Consider the following 27,220-nt stretch of genomic DNA (forward strand, 5'->3'; position numbering starts at 1 on the left):
TATTGATTTGATAGTTACAAGACAGAGAAGGAGAGCACATATAGTACATAATGTTGTTACATGATTATTGTGTTTTATCTTTGGTTTTCATGTCAAGTCTTTTGGGAAAGAGAAATTTTGTAGCCAACAGTGAGATGTGGCTCCTATCGGAGAAACGTTTTCATATTTTGGAAATCTGCTTAAGGGCCTTAAATACACACAAACAATTCAGTTTAACTTGTCACAGTTTAATTAGTTCTCTACTTGGTGCCCAGCAAACTGTGCACATTAGACACCTTTCGCTCTGGAAAGAGCATAGGAAAACAACGCACACGGGGGCAATGTTGTGGATCCTCTCTAGCGGTCAACGTTGCCAACGGTCTGCCACAGATTAATGTGAGCATTGAGAGCTGATCGGGGTCTTGGTGTCGCCTAATTACCTGTGCAAGATTTTTTTGGGTGTCAATTGATTACCAATATCTTTGCATGTGTCTCGGTGTATTTTTTCTTTTGCAAATCTTTTAGTAAAACTAACCACAACAAACATATTAAATTTTAATGTAACAGCCGCTCGTACCGTTCAAAGGGTTGACGGAGCTTTGACTCGTCCCATACGGATTTGTTAGATTCTGGCACTCACGCAAAACCTGCGCCTGGGAAGGCTCGGTGGGGACGTTCAAATGTAGGCCGTGTAAGGTCATGTTCGCGCAACGGTGAACGGACGCTGAGCGGAAAAAGACGCATATATATACGGCTGAGAACGGCATATTATTTGTGGATTGTCAGGGTCAGGTGCAGATAGCGGATGATGATGATGTTGGCATTCTCCAGCTCTAGTGAACCACTTGTGATTGGCTATTAACGATGGCACCGCTGACTAAATTAAGCCTATTGTGTGTGTGTGTGTGTGTGTGCGTGCGTGTGTGTGTGTGCGTTAGGGAATTTAGACTACAAGCTCCACTGGATCAGGGAGCGATGTGAGTCATTATATATTCTCTGTATAGCATTGTAGGCGCTATATAAATAACTATGCTGTGCAATATTGCAGCCATGTTTTGTAAATATACACATTGATGATTTCAAACAATAGTCACCGTAACATAGCATGAAATGACAGCACTTTTCAGGGCGTCATGAACCATTGAGTGAGATATTATAGGCGTTCAGCTTGCATCATACAGCCAGACATGAATGAAAGTTACAATATGTGATATGTACCCCTCTGTAAATTATTAAGTTATTATAAGTTACCGAGGTGACTATATATAAATGCACAAGGCCGCAGGTGACGGATCTCCGAATGAATTTTAGAATCTATAATAACTTTGGGGTGTGTTATTCTTTATAATACACAAGTGTTCCTAATGATCACTGCAGTAGTAACATTTATACACATATTAGTTGCAGGAGTTATTATCCTATAACTTGTGTAACAGTTTATTGTCGGGTTTGTGTGTTACCAGGATAGGTGATTTTTTGCTGCTTTCTGTATAATAGTTTGTCAGTTCTGGTACAAACCAACATAAATAGTTCTTGGGGTAAATGTATCAAGCTGAGAGTTTTCCGGCGGGTTTGAAAAAAACAATCAGATTCTAGCTGTCATTTATTTAGTACATTCTACAAAATGAGAGCTAGAATCTGATTGGTTGCTATAGGCAACATCTCCACTTTTCAAACCCGCCGGAAAACTCTCAGCTTGATACATTTACCCCCTGGAGTCAAGAAGAGTTTCCTGTCTCTGAGTGTGAAGTTGAAGAGAAGTTGAAGAAAAGTTGAAGAAAAGTTGAAGAGAAGTTGAAGAGAAGTTGAAGAGAAGTTGAAGAGAAGTTGAAGAGAAGATGAAGAGAAGTTGAAGAGAAGATGAAGAGAAGTTGAAGGGAAGTTGAAGAGAAGTTACAAAACGTCATCTGAACAATCATTACATTGTAACGCGGAGTCATTACCATTTCCAATATTTCACATTTATTAAACTAAAGGACACAATGCTTACTTCCTAAGTCAATCTTAGGCATCTATTGTGGAAGTACAACTCCCAGTAATCTACCAGTGAATGCTGAAACTTGTAGTACAACAACGGCTGGAATGTCACTGCTTCCCTTGCTCTGATCTTCTCCTACTTACCTACTTATTATACCGCCAAGTACGGAGAGCTTACCTACGCAATTCTCATAATCACTTCCCTGCCCCGCTCTGCGCAATAACGCGTTTCGCAATCAAATTTCGCTTGGGTTTTCAATAAAAAATACAACACCGAATGTCAAAAAGTAAAATCCATCTTATTATTACATTTTTCATCAACAAAACTTGGAAACGGATTTAATGAGCTGACTCTCGTCTATAGTTTTCTATGCTGCTTTTTGGTTATTGAAATAAATATGAGTTTGAAATAAACTCATTAAATGTATTATTTAGAAAACTGCTTAATTACTGACCAGCGGGGAGATTAACTATTTGTGAAGTCACGTGCCCTCGTTTGGGAGAATATGCCACGTTTGTCCATGTACCACATAGGTCTGCAATAAAAACATTGAAATGAAACGTGAGAAAATTACAGCCCCCATGTTCACTCTGCGTCATCATAAATTAGTCGAAACCGAGCAGTATTCTAGGACAAAAATGTAAAAGTTGAATTTAAAGAAATGGGGAATACTGAAGTGGTGGGAGGGCGTCAGTCTTATGACGTTACACTTTTGCACAGTGCGCCTCTGCAGAATTTTCTGCTTTCCACAAACCTAGGTGCATTTCCAGTCTGTGCCGGCGCCTTCTTAGAGTGTGGAGTAGAAGAGTCGAAATGCGTTGGACAGATCCTCTAGGCCTATCCAATGCAATTCCTAGTGTCCATTCCAGTACACTTTGTAAATTTGTTAGGGTCCAATGTCACCAACATTTGGATACAGTCTCCAGAGACGATCTGCGCTGTTACATTGTGAAAATGCCGTATAATTACAGAAATGCACAAACAGGGGATATATATATATATATATATATATATATATATATATATATATATATATATATATATATATACTTAATATATATATATATACTTAATATATAAATGCTATAAAGCGTCCGAGTTTGGAGATATTTTGAGACAAGGGAAGAGATGTATGTTAGTGCAGAAAACGTACGTATATGCTTCACACTGTCATTGAACAACTTACAGCTTCTCTCCTTCAATCCACACTTCATCTATCAACTTTACCTTAACCTGAAATCACCTGGGTCGATAGACCCAACGCCATACCCGCCCCAGCCCCCTCAGCAGCAATCTAAAACACAATCCACTCTCAAGACACTTGCGTGACAGGCTGTCAGCTCTCTTTTATATTACTTGAAATAAAATCTAATAAAAAACATAGGATTGAACAAAAAATAAGCATTTCAAAACATAATTTAATAATCTAGTGGAACTTATTCACTTGAAACACTTAGAACATTGAATTTATTTAAAGCAAAGTACAGATGAATTCATCAGAGAGCAACCTCACATAGAGACAACATGCTGTATAAGATAACACAAGATAAATTGCTATCGTATATTTGGGAAAGACAAATGTATTGATTGCTCTAAAGTCCTGGACAAACTTGCAAGTGTCCTTGCTTGGCTTAATTGCAAGGATAGGTGTGTTTCAAGTACTTTTGTATGGGGACAATAACTCCCTGAGTTAATAAATAATGTATTATGGGTCTGGTAACGTCCGCTGCTTCAGGACCCTAACCCTAACCCTGCACTATCGGCAAGGTACAGGGTTTAGCTGGGTTAATAATCTTTTTTGCTGAGGTAGTTTTAAGAATTTAAGAAATTAACATATATCTCCTGCCAGCCAACAACAACAGTTTTAAGAGAGGTATGGACAGGGGGCAAAAGTTGCAGCTATAGGAGGATTCGGAGTCCTAGCATCTTTAATTTCTGAGTGTCTAGGTGAGGGTGGGGGTGGAAGAAAGTCCAGGAGGACCTCTATAGGATGACTGTCTCTTTGACTATATGTTTTTTTCCTTTAAAACCATCTAATAATAAATTTGGTGAAAAAAAGCCTACTATTTCATATTCAACTATATTAGCCCAAATCTGTTTCCTTTCTTCAAAAACATACATCCTGACCTTTTATGACATACAGAAAATCCACGGTTGGCACGTACATAGTTCATAGGGCGGAAATTCAATTCTAAGCGAAGTGCAGCAGGACATCACTGCGATGTGCAACTGCGCAGACTACTGCGGCATAAGAATCTTCACTCATTTTTGCTCTACATGTGAAATTCTGGCGGCACTTTACTCAGAATTTAATTCCCCTCCATAAAATTTAAAGTCTCTTTTTAAAACACAGCCATCATTACTCAACATAGAGTCTATGTCATCTCTACAAGTTCCACCTTTTCTCATAAATGTCTATCTCACATTTCCGAAAGAAAAGCTTTGCAAGGGGAGAGGGATAAATCTTTACAGTATTTCTGAATTCAATTGCTCTGCAATATTGTGATAAAGAATGCAGCTCTTTGCATTTAAGAAAAAATATACATCAATTCAATTTATACTACATAAAAAAACAAACAAACACATAAATGAAGGAATATACTGGAAACAAAAGGACAATTCCAGTAGGTAAAATGGAAAACCTGATTAAACATGGATTGTGTTTGGGATTTTGATATCTTTTTAGTACAGTTTCTCAAGCCATTCAGCATTTGCTTTCAATTGTGCTCTGCTCGCTCCAAAGCGCTTGTTGTTTAACGTTGTACTGGTTCTCCTCTGCTCCAGCCTTTTTGTATCCCACTTCTAACACCAAGTAATTGTCATGAAAATGATCCACCTGAGATGTTTGGAATGTTGTATGATTAAAAGTTCTGTTATTAAAAGTACAGATTAATTCATCAGAGAGCAATCCGACCCCATGCTGTGTGAGATAGTTCCCCACATCCCACACTGAATGCGGAGATTATAAACATTTACAAATAAATATTGACATGGGCAACAAATACAAAGAAACATTCCCAAGAGAAAAGAAAAACATAACACATTGATAATGGTGTAACATGATGCTGACTACTTCCCCATATTACTTCTTAAGAACATTTAGTATAGATGACTAATACTTCCATATGACTCAACGTTAATATCTAAACTGAAACCTATCTTGGTCACTTACCGCCATGGGCCCATAAGTCTTTGCTAACATAGTAACAGGGTTTGTGTCACGGGCACTAGGAGTCTTTACCCAGGGATCACCAGGTGATAGGCTTACCAGAGCAGTATAGGTGGTAATATGGTACTCTGGTAGCAGGGTGATCACGGAACAGGAAATAGCAGATGATGAGATGCTCAGGAAAGTCTATGACTAGCAGCACTGGCAATATGGAGGTAGTAATACACGAGGAACTGTATGGACAAAGGACACGTGAAGGTAGTCAGTGGTCTGCGGTAGCAAGTTGTACCACTGCTATAGTGAGGAGGAATGTCCAACAGAAACGAGGAGGTGATGAGAGTCAGCGGTCTGCGGATAGCAAGTTGTACCGCTGTCTGAGTGAAGGAATGGAATCCAAGTGGAGGTATCCGGGGAGTCAGTGGTCTGCGTTAGCAAGTTGTACCACTGCTATGTGAGAGGATACTGGAACAGGTGAAACTGTAAACAGGAGTCAGTGGTCTGCCACTAGCAAGTGGTACTACTGAATATATATGTGAGGAGGTGCACGGGGAGAGACTGCAACACAATATATACACGGGCACCTTGACTTTGATCCACAGTAATATGCACAATATAAATGTATAAATGACTGAACAACACTGCCAATATAGAAAGTCTCTTGAAGTAATCCGGCATGAGATAACACAGTCAATGATGGCAATAGACTCAGCGGATAGTACACTCCAGAGGAGAACCAACACAGTCCAGCAAGGTATGCAATACACAGCACAGTCAATGGGAAGTATGCATACCGTGGTTCAGGAGAAGGCAGTCAGACAGGAGTGCAGAGATACCTGAAGGGCAGGAGGCCAGCAGGATACCAGTCCCTGGATGGGTGAAGCAGGGGTCTAGCAGGTGCAGCGCACAGGTAGGTAGACCAGCAGGGAACACAGGAAGGCGTGGAGAGCGGATCAGCAGTAGATGGATGAGTAGCGCTGAGAAGTAACAGCAGCGGGTCTCTGCGGGAACACGGAGGTAACCAATAGCAACCAGCAGGTGCAGTAACGATGGGACACCGGAGCAGAGTTGAACTGGAACAGATGATCACGGAGAGTAGCGGGTAGCAATAGTGGCAGCAGACTCAAGGAAACACGGTAGAGTTGACAAGGACTGAAGACTGAAGCGCACAGAGGCAGCGGATAGGAATCAGTTAAACAGTCGCGATGAAACACAGACGGGTTGCAGGTTGAAGACTGTAGTGCACGGAGGCAGCGGATAGGAATCAGCTAGCAGTCACGATGATGAAACACCGACGAGTTGCAGGTTGAAGCCTGTAGTGCACGGAGGCAGCGGATAGGAATCAGCTGGCAGTCACAATCATGAACAGGTGAGTGGATGTGGTTGAAGCCTGTAATGCACGGAGGCAGCGGATAGGCATCAGCTAACAGTCCCAATGATACATGGTAGAGTTGAAGTGATTAGAAGACTGTAGTGCACGGAGGCAGCGGATAGGAATCAGCTCACAGTCACGATGATACAGTAGATGGTAGAAGTGGTATAGGAACCACAGTAGCAGAAGTGGTTTGGAAACCACAGAGGTAGAAGTGGTTTGGAAACCACAGGAATCAGCAGGGCTGAATGAACAAGGAAACACAGGAACACCTTCAGAGACTCATGGGGAATGAGACTCCAAGATCAGGCAACGTGGTGTTGACCACAGGTGCTTAATATAGGGAGGTTGCCTGATCTGCCAATTAAGTTAAAGGAACATACACTGAAGGTTTGGAAAGGGCTGCGCATGCGCAGTCCCTCAGGATAGAGGACGTCCACGGTTCCTAATAGTCCGGGAAGAAGCACTCACAGTCCGGTGAGTGACAGTACCCCCCCTTTTAAAGGTGGGCACAGAACGCCTGGAACCGGGCTTGTCCGGATTTTTGGAATAAAACTTCTTCAGAAGGGCAGGAGCATTAAGATCTTCAGCTTTGATCCATGAACGCTCTTCAGGACCAAAGCCCTTCCAATGAACGAGGAAACGGAGGACTCCTCGCGAAATTTTTGCATCCAATACCTCAGTAATCTCGAAATCCTCCTCCTGATGAACTTGAACTGGCTGCGGTGCTGAGGAAGGAGTCGAGAAACGGTTGATGATGAGAGGTTTGAGCAAGGACACATGGAAGGCATTGGAAATCCGAAGATTCTTAGGAAGAAGAAGTTTAACACATACTGGATTGATAACTTGAATGATCCTATATGGACCAATAAAACGAGGGGCGAATTTCATAGATGGAACCTTCAAACGAATATTTTTGGTAGATAACCAGACACGATCTCCAATTTTTAGTGGTGGAATAGCCCGCCTCTTCTTATCTGCGAAAGACTTATATTTGTTAGATGTCTTCTTTAAACAGGTTTTGACCTGAGACCAGATATTTTTGAAGGTCTGACAAGCAGTCTCCACAGCAGGAACTTGGGTGGGCGGGAGGGCAGGAAATTCCGGAAAAGACGGATGGTGACCGTAGACCACAAAGAATGGAGTTTTGGATGATGACTCATGGTACATGTTGTTATGGGCGAATTCAGCCCAAGGGAGCAATTCTACCCAGTTGTCTTGGTTGGCTGAAGAGAACATCCTAATAAAAGTCTCAAGATCTTGATTGACTCGTTCCGTTTGTCCGTTAGATTGCGGATGGTAAGACGATGAGAGTGCTAATCGTATGCCCAAGGTTTTACAAAGGGCCCGCCAGAATCTGGAAACGAATTGTACTCCTCTATCTGACACAATCTCAGACGGACATCCATGGATGCGGAAGATTTCTTTAATGAAATGTTCAGCCAGAGTAGACGAGGAAGGTAAACCGGACAGAGGGACGAAATGAGCCATCTTCGAAAATCTGTCTACCACTACCCAAATAGTATTGTGATTCTTACTTGGTGGCAAATCAGTAACGAAATCCATACTAATATGGGTCCAAGGCTTGGACGGAATGGGTAGTGGTCGCAGCAACCCTGCTGGAGTTCTGCGGGAGGATTTGAACTGAGAACATAAATCACAGGAAGCAATAAACTCTTTGACGTCTCTCCTCATTGAAGGCCACCAGTAACTTCGAGAGAGAATCTCAAAGGTCTTGTGTTCACCGGCGTGTCCAGAAAAACGAGAGGCATGGAACCACGAAAGGATTTTCCTCCTCAGAGTAGGAGGCACGAGGGTCTTCCCAAATGGTAGCATTTTGGTGGATGAAGCAGCCAGAGAAATACATTTGGGGTCTAGAATAGCATGGTTGGGAACCTCTTCTACATCAGAGGACGTCACAAAAGCTCGAGATAAAGCGTCAGCTTTCTTGTTCTTAGCGGCTGGTTTGAAGGTTATAATTAATTCAAAACGGGAAAAGAAAAGAGACCATCTTGCTTGACGAGGGTTCAAGCATTGAGCAGATTGCAAATATGACAAGTTCTTATGATCCGTGAAGATCGTCACCGGATGGCGAGCTCCTTCCAACAAGTATCTCCATTCCTCTAATGCAGCTTTGATGGCCAGCAACTCCTTGTCCCCGATAGTATAATTTTTCTCTGCGGGCAGAAGACCCCGAGAGTAGAAGGCACAAGGATGTAATTTTTGTTGCTCCGAGCGTTGGGAGAGAATAGCTCCTAAGCCCACATTAGAGGCATCTACTTCTAGGAAGAAGGGGAGTGTCACATCAGGCTGTCGCAGAATGGGAGCAGATGAGAAGGCCTCTTTGAGGATTTGAAAGGCTTGGAGAGCCTCAAATGACCATTGCTTAGTATTAGCCCCTTTCCGAGTTAGGGCCACAATGGGAGATGCAATGGATGAAAAGTCTTGAATGAAGCGTCTATAGTAATTGGCAAAACCTAAGAAACGCTGGATGGCACGAAGAGTAGTTGGCTGAGGCCAATGTAGTACAGCATTTACTTTGTCTGGATCCATCTTCAGGCCAACTCCGGAAACTATATACCCCAAGAATGGAATCTGGGGTAACTCGAATGAACATTTTTCCAATTTACAGAACAACGAGTTTTTCCGTAGTCTGGAGAGGACCTCTGCCACATGTTGGTGATGAGAAGGCAGGTCCTGTGAGAAGATCAATATGTCGTCTAGGTAGACAACGACACATACATATAATAAGTCCCGAAAGATCTCATTGATGAAACCCTGGAAAACAGCGGGGGCATTACACAGCCCGAAGGGCATTACTAAATATTCGTAATGCCCATCTCTGGTGTTAAACGCGGTCTTCCATTCGTCACCGGAACGGATTCTAATTAAATTGTAAGCACCACGAAGATCCAACTTAGTAAATATCCGAGCTCCCTTGATGCGATCAAATAGCTCAGTGATCAGCGGAATGGGATACCGATTCTTGATAGTAATGGCGTTGAGTCCACGAAAATCTATACAAGGGCGTAATGATCCATCCTTCTTTTTGACGAAGAAGAACCCAGCTCCAGCGGGAGAGGTGGAAGGTCGAATGAACCCACGCTGGAGATTCTCCTGTATGTACTCAGATGTGGCTTGAGTTTCAGGTAACGAGAGAGGATAGACCCGACCCCTGGGAGGAGTCTTGCCAGGTAGAAGGTCGATCGGACAATCCCAAGAACGATGAGGAGGAAGACGTTCAGACTGAGCTTTATCAAACACATCGGCAAATGAAGCATACTGAGGAGGGAGTCCCGGGGAGGAAGATGAGATGGAAGATCGCTGTACTTTAAGAGGAATAACTTGAGAGAGACAACGATGGTGACATTCAGACCCCCAAGACGTAACTTGAGGGGTGCGCCAGTCAATCTGGGGAGAGTGACACTGAAGCCATGGAAGGCCTAAGACAATCGGACTTGTCGTAACTGGAAGAATTAAAAACGAAATTTCTTCATGGTGTAGTACACCAATCTGAAGGGTTACTGGAGACGTACTCTGGGTGATGAGACCATTGATGAGGCGTGATCCATCTATAGCCGTCACAGTAATGGGTGTTTTTAAAGTGATCACTGGTAGGGACCATTGATTCACTAGTGATTTAGAAATGAAATTTCCTGCTGCTCCAGAATCAATCAATGCCTGTGACTCAAAGGATTTGGTAGCAAAGGAAATCGTAACATCAAAAGCGCAGACTTTAGATTTCATAGACAATGGAGAGGACTCCAGGGACCCTAACTTCACCTCTCCAGAACTAGTTAGGGCCTGGCATTTCCCGATCTCTTAGGGCAAGAGCTGAGCATATGCGTGGAATCAGCACAATAGATACAGAGTCTATTCTTTACTCTTCGTTTCCTCTCCTCTGAAGATAATTTGGAACGTCCTATCTCCATGGGAATCGCAGAGGATGGAGCTGGACGAAATTGAGGGTTTGAACGAAGAGGTGCTTTGACAGCCGTTGTTTTCTCAGACTCTCTTTCACGAAATCTCATATCTACACGATGGCAAAGAGAGATCAAATCTTCTAGTGACGAAGGAAGCTCTTGAGTAGTCAGTGCATCTTTAATTTTATCGGAGAGCCCCTGCCAGAAGGCGGCAACTAATGCTTCAGTGTTCCACTGAAGTTCAGAGGCTAAGATCCTAAATTGAATGACATACTGTCCTACTGTATGGGAGCCTTGTCGCAAACGAAGAATGCTGGAAGCAGCGGAGGTCACACGACCTGGTTCATCGAACACACTTCGGAACGTGGAAATGAATTTGGCACTATCTTGTAGAATTGGATCGTTTCTTTCCCACAGAGGGGAGGCCCAAGCCAGGGCTTGTCCAGAAAACAATGAGATAAGATAGGCCACTCTGGAACGATGGGTAGAAAAATTTTGAGGTTGGAGTTCAAAATGGACTGAACATTGGTTAAGGAAACCTCTACAAGTTTTGGGGTCCCCGTCATATTTTGACGGAGTAGGCAGGTGAAGCGTAGGAGCTGTAGACACCTGGGATGGCACTGGGGAAACGGAGGAAAGCACAGGAGCTTCAATACTAGCTGTAACAGTCTGTCCAGATGTTCCTTGGGAGGTTAACGATTGGTAACATTGAAGTAACAGCTGTTGGCGAGCATCCTGTTGCTCCACACGGCTGACCAGATGCTGCAGCATCTCTTTAGCAGTAGGTTCCGTATCTGGGTCTGTCATGGCCTGATCTTACTGTCACGGGCACTAGGAGTCTTTACCCAGGGATCACCAGGTGATAGGCTTACCAGAGCAGTATAGGTGGTAATATGGTACTCTGGTAGCAGGGTGATCACGGAACAGGAAATAGCAGATGATGAGATGCTCAGGAAAGTCTATGACTAGCAGCACTGGCAATATGGAGGTAGTAATACACGAGGAACTGTATGGACAAAGGACACGTGAAGGTAGTCAGTGGTCTGCGGTAGCAAGTTGTACCACTGCTATAGTGAGGAGGAATGTCCAACAGAAACGAGGAGGTGATGAGAGTCAGCGGTCTGCGGATAGCAAGTTGTACCGCTGTCTGAGTGAAGGAATGGAATCCAAGTGGAGGTATCCGGGGAGTCAGTGGTCTGCGTTAGCAAGTTGTACCACTGCTATGTGAGAGGATACTGGAACAGGTGAAACTGTAAACAGGAGTCAGTGGTCTGCCACTAGCAAGTGGTACTACTGAATATATATGTGAGGAGGTGCACGGGGAGAGACTGCAACACAATATATACACGGGCACCTTGACTTTGATCCACAGTAATATGCACAATATAAATGTATAAATGACTGAACAACACTGCCAATATAGAAAGTCTCTTGAAGTAATCCGGCATGAGATAACACAGTCAATGATGGCAATAGACTCAGCGGATAGTACACTCCAGAGGAGAACCAACACAGTCCAGCAAGGTATGCAATACACAGCACAGTCAATGGGAAGTATGCATACCGTGGTTCAGGAGAAGGCAGTCAGACAGGAGTGCAGAGATACCTGAAGGGCAGGAGGCCAGCAGGATACCAGTCCCTGGATGGGTGAAGCAGGGGTCTAGCAGGTGCAGCGCACAGGTAGGTAGACCAGCAGGGAACACAGGAAGGCGTGGAGAGCGGATCAGCAGTAGATGGATGAGTAGCGCTGAGAAGTAACAGCAGCGGGTCTCTGCGGGAACACGGAGGTAACCAATAGCAACCAGCAGGTGCAGTAACGATGGGACACCGGAGCAGAGTTGAACTGGAACAGATGATCACGGAGAGTAGCGGGTAGCAATAGTGGCAGCAGACTCAAGGAAACACGGTAGAGTTGACAAGGACTGAAGACTGAAGCGCACAGAGGCAGCGGATAGGAATCAGTTAAACAGTCGCGATGAAACACAGACGGGTTGCAGGTTGAAGACTGTAGTGCACGGAGGCAGCGGATAGGAATCAGCTAGCAGTCACGATGATGAAACACCGACGAGTTGCAGGTTGAAGCCTGTAGTGCACGGAGGCAGCGGATAGGAATCAGCTGGCAGTCACAATCATGAACAGGTGAGTGGATGTGGTTGAAGCCTGTAATGCACGGAGGCAGCGGATAGGCATCAGCTAACAGTCCCAATGATACATGGTAGAGTTGAAGTGATTAGAAGACTGTAGTGCACGGAGGCAGCGGATAGGAATCAGCTCACAGTCACGATGATACAGTAGATGGTAGAAGTGGTATAGGAACCACAGTAGCAGAAGTGGTTTGGAAACCACAGAGGTAGAAGTGGTTTGGAAACCACAGGAATCAGCAGGGCTGAATGAACAAGGAAACACAGGAACACCTTCAGAGACTCATGGGGAATGAGACTCCAAGATCAGGCAACGTGGTGTTGACCACAGGTGCTTAATATAGGGAGGTTGCCTGATCTGCCAATTAAGTTAAAGGAACATACACTGAAGGTTTGGAAAGGGCTGCGCATGCGCAGTCCCTCAGGATAGAGGACGTCCACGGTTCCTAATAGTCCGGGAAGAAGCACTCACAGTCCGGTGAGTGACAGTTTGTTTCTGTTGAATCCTCAATAAAATGTCAAAAGAAATACTAAAATATATTTGTCATACGAATACAGCTCAAGTATTATAAGGATCTCCATATAGGCTGGTGGAATCCAGTGACTCTTAGGGCTAGATTTACTAAGCTGCGGGTTTGAAAAAGTGGGGATGTTGCCAATAGCAACCAATCAGATTCTAGCTGTCATTTTGTAGAAGGTACTAAATAAATGAAAGCTAGTATCTGATTGGTTGCTATAGGCAACATCCCCACTTTTTCAAACCTGCAGCTTAGTAAATCTTGCCCTTAGATTTCACAGTTGAGGCTGCATTATGTTGTGTGCATTGTGTCAGAATTGCTTTCAGTAAAACAATTACACAGAATAAGTACTGATGTGTATTAAGAACAGCAGGTATCATTCTTGATATCTTTCAAGTGATTAAATCATTTCCGTTTCTCTAGTGTTTCTGTGATATGAGTCATTGTAAGCGGAAGCAGCAATAACACCTTTAATAAAAGTGACAGATAGGGACAAACGCCACCTCCATGAATAAATTGTATGTGTGCCTTCCAGAATTGTTTAAAGGAAGTCACAGAAAATGATTTAAAGTGTTTCTGTCATTCTCAGCCATTAATACATAAACAGCTATTACACAAGAATTTGCTCCAGAAAGGTTTAGTTTAGTTACCAACTGTGCGTGCAGATATCACTGGGTGAGAGCGCTTGTTGTATTCATCTTATTGCAAAGGATGTCTATGTGTACGTCTGAAGTGGGCGAGGCTAGAATGGTGTAACCTCTTAGTCAGTGTTCACCGTTAAGCTGCCAGGTTGATCAGTTTACATGTCGGGGAAACCCAGACAGCGAGGGGGGGTCTGTGATGCGCCCCCTAAGTGCATGAATCAGGATTGCTGATGACTGGCAATGTGACTGTATAATGTGTCTGGCACGGGGGGCTGCCTAATATGGTTGGTAGTGTGCCTGTGTAATATGACCGGCAATGTGACTGTGGGATATGGCTGGGATTGAGGCTGTGAAATATCGATGGCAGTAAAACAGGGTGATGTAGACAACTGACCTGTGCAATGGAGTTGTGTAATGTTGTCGTGCAATGTGGGTGTAATAATATACAATATGTCTAGCAATGTGCATTTAGGGTGAACAATGACAGTCCTTGCAATATGGCTGAAGGCAGGGTTGTGTGACTGTACCTGGCTATACGGCTGTGTAACTGTACCTGGCTATACGGCTGTGTGACTGTACCTGGCTATACGGCTGTGTGACTGTACCTTGCTATACGGCAGTGGGACTGTACCTGGCTATACGGCTGTGTGACTGTACCTGGCTATACGGCTGTGTGACTGTACCTGGCTATACAGCTGTGTGACTGTACCTGGCTATACGGCTGTGTAACTGTACCTGGCTATACGGCTGTCTGACTGTACCTGGCTATGCGGCTGTGTGCCTATACCTGCCTAATAGGTTGTGTGGCTGTACCTGGCTGTGTGACTGTACCTGGCTATACGGCTGTGTGACTGTACCTGGTTATACGGCTGTGTGACTGTACCTGGCTAGACGGCTGTGTGACTGTACCTGGCTATACGGCTGTGTGACTGTACCTGGCTATAACAGCTGTGTGACTGTACCTGGCTATGCGGCTGTGTGACTATACCTGGCTCTTCGGATCATAGGGTTCCATTTATAGGAGAAAATCCATAGAGCCATCGAAAATGGGATTTTGTCACTGGATTTAGGGATTTTTTTCCCTATTTATCAAGCTGGTTTTGTTTCAAAATATTGCCTTATTGTCATAGCATCTGTCCATCAAGCCTATTTAAGGCACATTTGGGTGTGGCTCACAAGTCAGCCCTTGCTAGGTGTAGACCCCTATACCTGGGAGGTGAGTGCATCTGATTCTAACTGCATTTTAATGGTGTTTAAAGCATATAGGTCAGTGTAGGACCTGCATATAATGAGGTACCCTTGACGTTGGGATGCAGGCTTAAATGTTTTGATCAAAATATGAACTAATAACTCATGTTTTCATTTTGCTAGACACACACAGATATGCAGTGTAAAGGATAAGCACTGACAATTGTATTTCTGTTTATCAAAGACCCCGGCCATTGAAGACTATTCCCGGCCCTAACGTACGCTGGGGTGTCCAACGATGCCCTATTATCATGGACAGTCATTGTCCTCCATTGGCTAATGCCAGGATACTGTGATCACTGCAGGAAAAATATTGTATTAGTAAAATAAAGCTTTGTTACTTTTCTTTTTTATAATAAAAAATATTTTTACATTTTGTTTTCTATTTTTACATTTCTTTCTTTTTTTTTTTCTTTTTTTAAATACAAACTATTATTTTTTTCATGGACTATGGAACTGGATGCACGGGAGCAGTAAGACTCCGCTGTCAGCAGGATCGCAGGGGGCGGAGCATCGCTGTTTGTTACATTTTATTAGTAATTTGTTACATTTCCTGATGTTTGAAGCAGGACACACGTAGCTGTACTGTCCCGTCACTGCGGCTTCAGAGAGAGATTACAATTTATAATGACAAAGCTTCATGTCGAATTTAGAACATTGGTCCAGAGTGTAATTAGATGTTTCAAAGAAGACTTTGGGACTGATTCACCAGTGAACACAACTTGCTCGTTAGTTCTGTGGTTAAAAAGAGCACGCAACGCTCAGGGTACGTTACGATTGCAACCTGGGTGAAAGTACGCTCTGCCGAAACAGTACTTGGTTTACGCAGACACGCGGAACAGACTGCTGCATACACACGTGCATATGTACAGTAAAGGTTCACATCAGAACACATAAAACTTTTATGTTATCATTAATTAAAATAGCTCTTAACGGTATAATAATTTAAAAAAAAAAATATATATAATTTTTTAGGTTTTTTTTGCATTAATTGCATAAATAAAGATCAATACGTTCAGAACATACTTTTAGTATATCTTGGTTGTATACACATGTTCTGTGATACAGAAATTTTTAATTCAAAGACTATGCCGTGTCAGTCATCGCCCTGCAGCGGTTGTGAAAATTACGGCTGAGAACAAGCGCACTTGCGACAAAGCATGGATGTGAATCGTCCTCATCTGTGTTGGCACGCCCTCACTGTACATGGCCGGCCTTAGTCCGCCCTCTCCGTCCTCCACTCCACCTCTCGATCCGCAGGGTGTCGTGTCAGTGGCGTCCAGACATGAATTGGATGTGATTGTGCTCATTGGCGTAATGTCCGTTTCTGGCCATGCGCGGTGCGGAATCATGCAAGTTACTCTACGCAAACAGATGCCATTGAAGTTCAGGCTTGATTATCAGAGAACATCCTGTATCCTAGACATAAATAAACTTATATACCGTGACATATAACCGGTAATAAGACCTGGAATGTGATCCTACTTCCAGGACTGACTGGGGAACCAATTTTGAGCTGCACTCGCCTCTTCCTGTTCACTACTATCTAGAAAGTACATTGTAGCGTGCGAAGGGAGTTTGTCCATACAAAGGGCGTCTGTTACATAATGTACATTCATATAGACCAGCTGTCACGTGTACCGTACATCCACATGTCACTTGTCTGGTGCATATTACATATCTGTCAGAGTTGCGTGTTGTATGTCTGTATGTCACATGCCTCTAGCTGACACACAGCGCTGGTCGGATTAGCTGTGCCCTGATCTCTTCATCTTTTATTCAGAGGTTACAGTTGTTCCAATCTAACATTACACACAGACAGGGCCGACATCCTGTACTTAACACAGAGTCACCATGCGAATCCGTCTGACTGAGCTTGTTCACCTCCACCCTTGTAACGTGTACCTGCTCTGATCTGTGTGTTCTCTAATGTGCCATCTGTGCCCATTGTGATCTACGTACCTGTGCCCCTCTAATGTATGCACCGGAGCCCCTCTAACCTTTGTACCTGTGCCCCTCTGATATACCCACCTGTGCCTCTCTAACCTACATACCTGTACCCCTCTGATATACCCACCTGTGCCTCTCTAACCTACGTACCTGCGCCCCTCTGATATACCCACTTGTGCCCCTCTAACCTACGTACCGGTACCCCTCTGATATACCCACCTGTGCCCCTCTAACCTACGTACCTGTACCTCTCTGATATACCCACCTGTGCCCCTCTAACCTACGTACCTGTACCTCTCTGATATACCCACCTGTGCCCCTCTAACCTACGTACCTGTACCTCTCTGATATACCCACCTGTGCCCCTCTAACCTACGTACCTGTGCCCCTCTGATATACCCACCTGTGCCCCTCTAACCTATGTACCTGTACCTCTCTGATATACCCACCTGTGCCCCTCTAACCTACGTACCTGTGCCCCTCTGATATACCCACCTGTGCCCCTCTAACCTATGTACCTGTGCCCCTCTGATATACCCACCTGTGCCCCTCTAACCTATGTACCTGTACCTCTCTGATATACCCACCTGTGCCCCTCTAACCTATGTACCTGTGCCCCTCTGATATACCCACCTGTGCCTCTCTAACCTACGTACCTGTACCTCTCTAACCTACGTACCTGTACCTCTCTGATATACCGACCTGTGCCCCTCTAACCTACGTACCTGTACCTCTCTAATATACCCACCTGTGCCTCTCTAACCTACGTACCTGTACCTCTCTAACCTACGTACCTGTACCCCTCTGATATAACCACCTGTGCCCCTCTAACCTACGTACCTGTACCCCTCTGATATACCCACCTGTGCCCCTCTAACCTACGTACCTGTACCTCTCTGATATACCCACCTGTGCCCCTCTAACCTACATACTTGTGCTCCTCTGATATACGCACCTGTGCCCCTCTAACATTTGTACCTGTGCCCGTCTAACCTATGTACCTCTACCCCTCTGATGTACGTACCTGTGTCCCTCTAACCTACGTAACTGTGCCCCTCTGATGTACGCACCTGTGCCCCTCTAACCTACATACCTGTGCCCCTCTAACCTATGTACCTGTGCACCTCTAGTCTGTTCCCCCTTCCTGTGCCTCTCTGACCTATGTACCTGTACCCCTCTGATGTACGTTCCTGTGCCCCCCTCTAACCTATGTACCTGTAACCCTCTGATGTATGTACCTGTGCTCCTCTAACCTACATACCTGTGCCCCTCTGACATACGCACATGTGGCCCTCTAACTTATGTACCTGTGCCTCTCTAATATACCCACCTGTGCCTCTCTAACCTACGTACCTGTACCTCTCTAATATACCCACCTGTGCCTCTCTAACCTACGTACCTGTACCTCTCTAACCTACGTACCTGTACCCCTCTGATATACCCACCTGTGCCTCTCTAACCTACGTACCTGTACCCCTCTGATATACCCACCTGTGCCCCTCTAACCTACATACCTGTACCTCTCTAATATACCCACCTGTGCCTCTCTAACCTACGTACCTGTACCTCTCTAACCTACATACCTGTACCCCTCTGATATACCCACCTGTGCCCCTCTAACCTACGTACCTGTACCCCTCTGATATACCCACCTGTGCCCCTCTAACCTACGTACCTGTGCCCCTCTGATGTACGCACCTGTGCCCCTCTAACCTACATACCTGTGCCCCTCTAACCTATGTACCTGTGCACCTCTAGTCTGTTCCCCCTTCCTGTGCCTCTCTGACCTATGTACCTGTACCCCTCTGATGTACGTTCCTGTGCCCCCCTCTAACCTATGTACCTGTAACCCTCTGATGTATGTACCTGTGCTCCTCTAACCTACATACCTGTGCCCCTCTGACATACGCACATGTGGCCCTCTAACTTATGTACCTGTGCCCCTCTGATGTACGCACCTGTGCCCCTCTAGCCTACATGCCTGTGCCCCTCTAACCTACATACCTATACCCCTCTAATCTACGTACCTGTGCCCCTCTAACCCACATACCTGTGCCCCTCTGATATATGCACATGTGGCCCTCTAACTTATGTACCTGTGCCCCTCTGATGTACGTACCTGTGCCTCTCTAACCTACGTACCTATAACCCTCTAACCTATGTACCTGTGCCCCTCTAACCTACATACCGGTGCCCCTCTGATGTACGTACATGTACCCTCTGATGTATGTACCTGTGCCCCTCTAACCTATGTACCTGTGCCCCTCTGATGTACGTACCTGTGCCTCTCTAATGTACACACGTGCCCCCTCTAACCTAGGTACCTGTGCACCTCTAGTCTGTTCTCCCTGTAATCTGTGAAGTTGTGCCCCTCTATCTTGCATTTGTGATTCCCTTTATAGGCCCTATACACCTCTAACCATTGTACCTCTACTTTCTAGCCTAAACTTCTTACAAACCGACATTTCTGTACCCATGTGACTGTCATATTTGTACCTCTAACATATTTCTGCCCCTATAACTTCCATTTGTGTGCCCCCCGACCTGTGCTCTTCTAAATGTCATTCCTGTGCCCCTGTCACTTAAGTTCCTGTGCCTCTAACCTTTAATTTCTAACCTGTGTACCTGCGCTTCTTAAATCTGAACTTCTCTGCCAGTCTACCCTTCATATCTGTGCCCACTAATGTCCGTCCCCGTGCCCCTGTACCCTGTCTTTCTGTGTTACTTGTATCCCTGTAACTTGCATTCCTTTATCCCTCTGCTCTGCGTACTTGACCTGTGACCTTGCTACCCTTAAATTCGTATTTCTGTACCCGTCTGGCCTTCCTAGTTTACTTATTTCACCCCCCCCCCCTTTAACTTTTATTTATGTTCACAGCACAGATCCTATTTTTACAGTGAAACAGCTTTTCTGTTAGTAAACTGGGAACAATTTATCATCCGAGTTGAGGGCTTATCATTTGATGGGGGTTCATCAGTCAGACAATTACACAATGTACAGTAGAATTGATGTTAGTTTGTGTTGCATAAACTGCGCCAATTCTCACTGCCTACGCCCACAAAGAGAACGGAAGCAAATGCCCCAACGCATACTGGCTCTCATCTGACACTTGTACTTCTTTACGTTCTGCATATGGCCAGAAATACACTATTTTTGTGTCCGTTATTTATAAAAGTAATTTTGGCCCATTCTGCTTTAGCCCCTGAGTGTGTCCCAGGCAGACACAGAGAGGTTATACTACAATCCTGCGGGGTGAGAGCTTGTCTTGTTTACCTGTTTTGTAGGACATAAATTATGTCTGTGAATCAACTCTGTTACTCATTGTTCGTTTTGCAATTAATAATTCAGTTCTATTTAATTACTTTACTGCTCTCTACTAAACAAGTATAATAACGGAAAAGATGATAGCGGTCTTTTACGTGCAAAATCGCCTTTCGTCCCGCCGTGCGGCTTGATTTGTGCAATCGTGCTTAGAGTGTAGCCCACAGCGCATAGATTAGGGAGAAAGACGGCAACGTCCAGAGAGGAGCAGAAGATTGCCCAGCTGGGTGGAGTGTGGGTGTGCGCCAGTGCTCTTAAATCTGCCAATGTGCAATAGAGACAGCCCCGATGTCCCCTCACTCTCATGACTATGTAGCGCCCCCCTCTGACATATGATTGTGAGCGCCAAGTCCCTCGTGACATGTGAGCTAGTGTTACACCTCCAGAGGTGCAGTATGAATGTTTGAGAAGAGATTGAATTTAAAGACCAAGCCTGAGTCATGGATTTTTTTCTTTCAAGTCTACGTGGCTCTCAACGACTGTGCGGCAGACGCAGTTAGTAAATGCAAACATCAGAATGTATCAAATTTCGGTTCTGTGACGTGTGATGCTTTAAAAAAAAAAACCAAGCCACATGGTTGTACTGTTATTAAAAAAATTAAAACTTTGGTAATGTGCCCCACCCCTACCCCAACTAAAATGGTTAACTAGGCTGGACCAGTTACAGTTACCCTAAAACGGGGAGACAACAAACATGGCCTCCCCTTGTTTTAGAGGAAACCATCCCGAACCTGGTAAGCACAGGGCTGGATCCTCCGTGGGATAGAGGGGTGCAATGAAGAATATTAGGATCCCTGCATTCGTCAGGGCCGATTACGCTATAGTAGTAGGTAAGGTTTGATTGAAATGAAAAGTCACAGAAATCCCTCATTTACCAGTTTATTCATTTCATGATTCTTCTTTCTTCTTGTCTAGTCGTAATCTAGCGGGAAATCTCCTTTACTTGTAATCTTATTGGCCGCTCAACAAATCACAAACCATTGTGGGAAACCCGTTTGTGATTGGCTGAAGTGGTATGAGGGTGGACTTTGGTGTGACGTTCGCACTGAGCATCTCTTCAGATTTTCCCTACCTCCACATACACCTAGGTCACGCCTCTACCCGGCGGACGTGACCCTAGAGAGGGGGCATCGGCGTAACAGCATGACAACATGATAAATGTTTTACCTTATGGATTCCCCTTTTGGCCCAAAATCACTGTATGTGTGGCAGTGCCGTAACTAGACATTTTAGTGCCCTGGGCGAGACAGGGCACCGGCGCCCCCCATCTAAGTGGGAGTGACATTTGCCAAGTGGGTGTGGCCAACCTAATGTGGGGGTGTGGCTAGCACTTTACTGAAATAATTCTGTTACACATATTTGCAAATGCATGATAGAGAGATGGATGGAGAAAGGGAGGAGAAAGAGAGAGGAGGGATAAAGAGAGAGATGGAGGTAGTAAGAGATAGAGATAGAGGGAGAGAGAGAAGGGGGAGGAAGAGAGAGAGACAGAGAGAGAAAAAGAAAGAGGGAGGGAGAGAGAGGGATTAGTGAAAGAAATACAGATATGACACAGGGATAAAGGGGCGAGGGATGTAACAACAGAGAGACAGCCAGACATATAGATACAGAATTGAGTGAGAGAGATAGAGATAAGAGGTGTATAAACATGGAGACAGGCAGCCATACATAGAGACACAGATATGAGTGTAAGAGATACATAGGTGAGAGAGACATGGGAGAAGCAGAAACAGTCAGACAGACACAGAAATGAGTGTGAGAGAGATATACATAGATGAGATGCAGGAGGACACCAGACTGGAATACAGAGACAGAAGCAGGTATGTGTGCTGCCATTAATTTGTATAATAGGAAGGTTAGCAGGAACAATGTACACTGAATAGACATCTGTATAAGAGGTGAAGTGGAGGGAACTAGTAACAGGACAACAATAACCCAGCATCTGGACAGCAGTGACAGCGATAGTGAAGCCAGTGTATCCCTGTAACTGGCCGAGAGATCCCCCCCCCCACGGGCGTGCCCAGTCTGTGCCCCTCCGAGAGGCTCTGAGCCCCCGAGCTAGAGACAGCCAGAGCTGGCAAGTGTCTGTGTGCCTCCCCCCCGTGTGACTGGAGTCCCCTTCTGACCGTGACGCTCCTGAACCCGCCCCCATGCACCAAGTAGACAGCCTCAGAGAAGCAGGGAGCCAGAGGGGAGAATGGTCCGGATCCTGCAGCAGCAGCAGCAGCAGCACCTCACACACAGACAGCGCTGCTGCTGCACCAACCCCCGGGGCTCGATCAGAGAATCTTTCATTCACTTACCCGCAGTGGAACGCATATGCGTTCCACCAACAGGAAGTTCGGCATTTGCGTTCCAAATGCCGAACTTCCTGTCAGTGGAAGATGCGTTCCACTGCGGGTAAGTAAAGGCCTGTAGATAGAGCCAGGTAGCGGGCGGCTGCTGCGCCCACTTGGGCTTGCGCCCTGGGCGACGGCACCGCCCGCACCACCCTAGTTACGGCTCTGATGTGTGGGCTCCCAAAGACCACCAACTATTCTTTTGACCAATAAAATTCTGAGTTGGTTTTATTATTCAATTTGGAAAATCTGGACTGCTGAAAACAGCATTAGCTTGTGTGACATTTTAGGGACACTGCATGTCGGCTATTCTCCAACTGCCTTAAACTATACAATGCCCATTCAATGTCTATGGCCAAGTTGGCTTCAGATCCAGTCATTGGGGCTTGTACATAAGGGCATTGAGAAACCACTCTAGTTAAACGGTATATGAAACTTTTTAGATTGTCCTCACTTTAAAGGAGCGTTAGAAGTGCGTTTGTTAGCTTGTCTCCAAGCCTCCCAGCAGCGTAGTGTACATTGTACTTAACGATCGTTCCTATTGAACACTTCGCATTATAGGGAGCTTTGATAATTCTAAACAATGGTGGCAAAATTAAACTGATGCAAAGCTGAGCGAGCATTTATCAGAGTGAGTGTGTACAGGTCTGTTCCCTTACATTGTTTATTGGAATTTCGGCTTCAAAGTGGGTTTAATAGGCTTTGAGAATGCATGTTAATCGCTTAAAAATAATTCCTGTGTATACGAAGCCTTAGGGGGTAAATTCATCAAACCTTCTAGGAAAGTGTGGTTGTTGCTCATATCAACCAATCAGATGTTAGCTATCTGTCACGGGCACTAGGAGTCTTGCCCAGGAATTCACCAGATGACTGGGCTTACCAGAGTAGTGAAGTTAACACAACGGTCCTCTGGTAGCGGGGTGACTAGCGGAACATATATCACAGCAGATGGAGAGAGAATGCCAATAAAGAATAGGAAAGTCAGTGACTTGCAGCAATCTTGGTCAATGAGTCAGCGACTAGCTGATATGTGGAAAGGCAGATTTGAACACGGAGATCAGGATGGACGTGGGCAGATGCGCGAGGTAGTAGGGAAGTCAGTGGTCTGCGTACAGCAAGTTGTACCACTGCTTATGGTGAAAAGACTTGTCCAGGTGCAGGTAGGTAGCGGGGAAGTCAGTGGTCTGCGTACAGCAAGTTGTACCACTGCTATGGTGAAAAGACTTGTCCAGGTGCAGGTAGGTAGCGGGGAAGTCAGTGGTCTGCGTACAGCAAGTTGTACCACTGCTTATGGTGAGAAGACTTGTCCAGGTGCAGGTAGGTAGCGGGGAAGTCAGTGGTCTGCGTACAGCAAGTTGTACCACTGCTATGGTGAACAGACTTGTCCAGGTGCAGGTAGGTAGCGGGGAAGTCAGTGGTCTGCGTACAGCAAGTTGTACAACTGCTATGGTGAACAGACTTGTCCAGGTGCAGGTAGGTAGCGGGGAAGTCAGTGGTCTGCGTACAGCAAGTTGTACCACTGCTTATGGTGAGAAGACTTGTCCAGGTGCAGGTAGGTAGCGGGGAAGTCAGTGGTCTGCGTACAGCAAGTTGTACCACTGCTTATGGTGAGAAGACTTGTCCAGGTGCAGGTAGGTAGCGGGGAAGTCAGTGGTCTGGGTACAGCAAGTTGTACCACTGCTTAATAGGTGAGGATGTGTACAGGTGTCGATGAGTGGAAGCATACAAAGGATAATAGAATGCAGACACTGAGAGCACAGAGGAACTTGATCCCAATAGATATGCAGCGTATCCAGCAAAGTCTATAACGGTATGTGGTGCTGCTTGGTAGAGACTTGCTCAGCACAGATATGCAGGCCAATAAAGGATAGTCATTGACAATTATGCATATAACGACTGAGTAGTACGGTTAATTCCAAACAGATATGCAGCGTAACAATAACAGTCTATAGCGGGTATGGATACCGCTGCTGAGAGTGGAAACTTGTCCTAGCGGCTATGCAGAGTAAACGTAGAAAGTCAATAACAAATAGGCATACCGCTATTCAGTAGAACAGTCTGTCCACAGGGAGATGCAGGAACTGCAGAGACGCTGGACGGCAGAGACGAGTGTAGGAACCACAGGTGAGTAGATCAGGTAATCAGAGTCCAGCTGAGGACACAGGCAGGAAACAGGAGACTTAAGCAGGTATGGAAACCAGCGATGAGTAGCACAGGGAATCCACAGGAACTGAAGACACTAGTAGTACACAGGAGACAGTAGCGGGTATGGAAACCAGCGATGAGTAGATCAGGAATCAGCAGGAAACTGAAGACACTAGTAGAACACAGGGAACACCTTCAGAGACTCACAGGGAATGAGACTCCAAGATCAGGCAATGAGGTTATGAGCACAGGTGCCTTAAATAGGGAGAGTTGCCTGATCAACCAATTAGATTAAAAGCAACAGTCACAAGAGTTCTTGGGTGCTGCGCATGCGCAGTCCATTAGGATGGCGGACGCCCGCGGTTTAGGACAGGTGCCGGCAGGAAGGCTAGGGAGCCACGCACCAGCGTAGAGGCACTCACGGTCCGGTGAGTGACACTATCATTTCCTTGAATATACTAGATAAATGAGAGCTAGAATCTGATTGGTTGGCGGGCAACTGCAAGTCAACTATCTTTCTAAACAATACAGCACTACATCTCCAAATAAAGATGTAATTTAATATTGTCCTCTTGGATAATCCAATGAACAGATACATATAAATATATACTTAATAAGTCAAATAGAAAGGATGTACTATAACTATAGAGATTTCCGTTTTTCAGCTAATCCGTTTTGCAAATGTTTTATCGCAAGCTGAAAAGCAGAATTTTTAACAGAATTTTTTTGGTTCAAAAACATTTTAAAAAACAGTAATTTCTATGGAATAATCCTTTATGAACAGACTTGGTGGACATTAAACATTGCTAAAAACTGAAGCGCGTCAGGAAACCTCGGTGCTCGCGGAGCCGCTTGTCCGTGTGTCTAACAATCTAACCCAGAAGCTGGAGGACTGGCCATTACTGAATCTCCTTATTGGGGTGAAGAGACCCCCATGGACACCCCTTGTAGTGTTAGTTAGGGGGCGCTGTAGAGTTTTTCTGTAATTTCTATACTTATCTAAACAGAAAATATACAAACAAGGGAACATCATTAAGTCACCTCTTGTCTACTAAACAGGGGGGTCTACCTTGGAAGCCCCCCACCCGGCTGATGTTCTTGGTGGAAATGTATATAATGCAAAAAGGCTAAATGTACTTGTGTGTTCTTGATGTTAGTTTTGCTTTTACATAGACATTTTAAAGGGTCTCTAAGCCTGGAGACTGTTTACGTTTATTGTTACAAGGTAACTGGCGCTGAGCTGTAACATATTTGTATAAACTTTAATATTGTGCTGTATTGATACATTTGCTCTGTAGAACCCTTGGCTTCTCTTCACCTAATCTCCTCTTATTTCATGAACAGGTTCCTCCTCGTGCTCATCTGCCTGATATTCAGTGTCCTGTCCACGATAGAACATTACTCTGAATTTGCCACCGGAACTCTATTCTGGATGGTGAGTTGCGGAAACTCTTATATGTGAAGACGATGGAGGTGCGTGAGGGTTAGGAATAAGGAGATTGGCCTGATGTCAAAGAAAACTATAAATAATATACACTGGGATCAACGTTAGGTGAATGTAGATGTGACCAGTGGTGGAAGTGTGGGGTATACGGGGATATGTCATACCGCCACTCCTCCTACTGCCTTCATTATATCACTATCACATTCCAGTCACTTACTATATATATATATATATATATATATATATATACACAGTGGTGGAAGTGGGGGGGAATAAGTGATATGTCATACCGCCACTCCTCCTATTGCCTTCATTATATCACTATCACATTCCAGTCACTTACTATATATATATACACAAGTTAACCCGTGCATGATACTCATGCATTCTAGTCAAATCAAGCTACTTAAGGTCTTAAAAAGGTTCTTGTCATGCATTTGGACCTAGCCCAGGCCTCCTCAGGGGAAGATCGTTAGTTCCCGACGCAAGCGGCCTTTTTAATGTGTGTTCATGAGGTAAAATTACCTCACGAAAATTAGTTTGACCCCTCAACTCGTAAATTTAGCCTTTACTACCTCTCCCACGGGGGGAAGGGGGGATGATGGAAGTTAACTGACTTGACTATTCTAATTTTTTTGTCAAATAATGTCAGTATACCAAATTTCAGGTCAATTGGATGAGCCCTTTCTGAGAAAATAGTTTTTTTCCACACACTAACGCACGCCTCTACACATGTGTGTTCATGAGGTAAAATTACCTCACGAAAATGAGTTTGAGCCCTACCAAATTTCAGCCCTTTTTGAATTTTTTTTCCCACACACACTAAGAATTTAGTAGGTCAGTGTATAACTCTGCCCAGCAGGTGGCGCTGCAACTTGGTTTTTTTTTTTTCACACACACACAGACAGACAGACGCCACTAAGCATTTATATATTAGATTTATATACACAGTGGTGGAAGTGGGGGGTATACGAAGTATGTCATATCACCACCCTGTCGCTTACATTACGATTACTTTTTTCATACCACCACTTCTAAATGTCTACTTCAA

General features: G+C 44.8%; 1 protein-coding gene across 5 annotated transcripts in view; it reads left to right on the top strand.

The window, feature by feature from the left end:
* Positions 1–27,220, top strand: part of LOC142153194 (potassium voltage-gated channel subfamily KQT member 1-like) — an 80,269-nt gene that overhangs the window by 21,559 nt on the left and 31,490 nt on the right. For all 5 annotated transcript variants that reach the window (XM_075210551.1, XM_075210553.1, XM_075210549.1 and 2 more), the window contains one exon: positions 26,070–26,160. In XM_075210551.1, coding sequence (XP_075066652.1) covers positions 26,070–26,160 — 91 coding nt within the window. The remainder of the gene's footprint in view (positions 1–26,069; positions 26,161–27,220) is intronic.

This window comes from Mixophyes fleayi, chromosome 4 (genome assembly GCF_038048845.1).
Source record: "Mixophyes fleayi isolate aMixFle1 chromosome 4, aMixFle1.hap1, whole genome shotgun sequence".
Lineage (NCBI taxonomy): Eukaryota > Metazoa > Chordata > Amphibia > Anura > Limnodynastidae > Mixophyes > Mixophyes fleayi.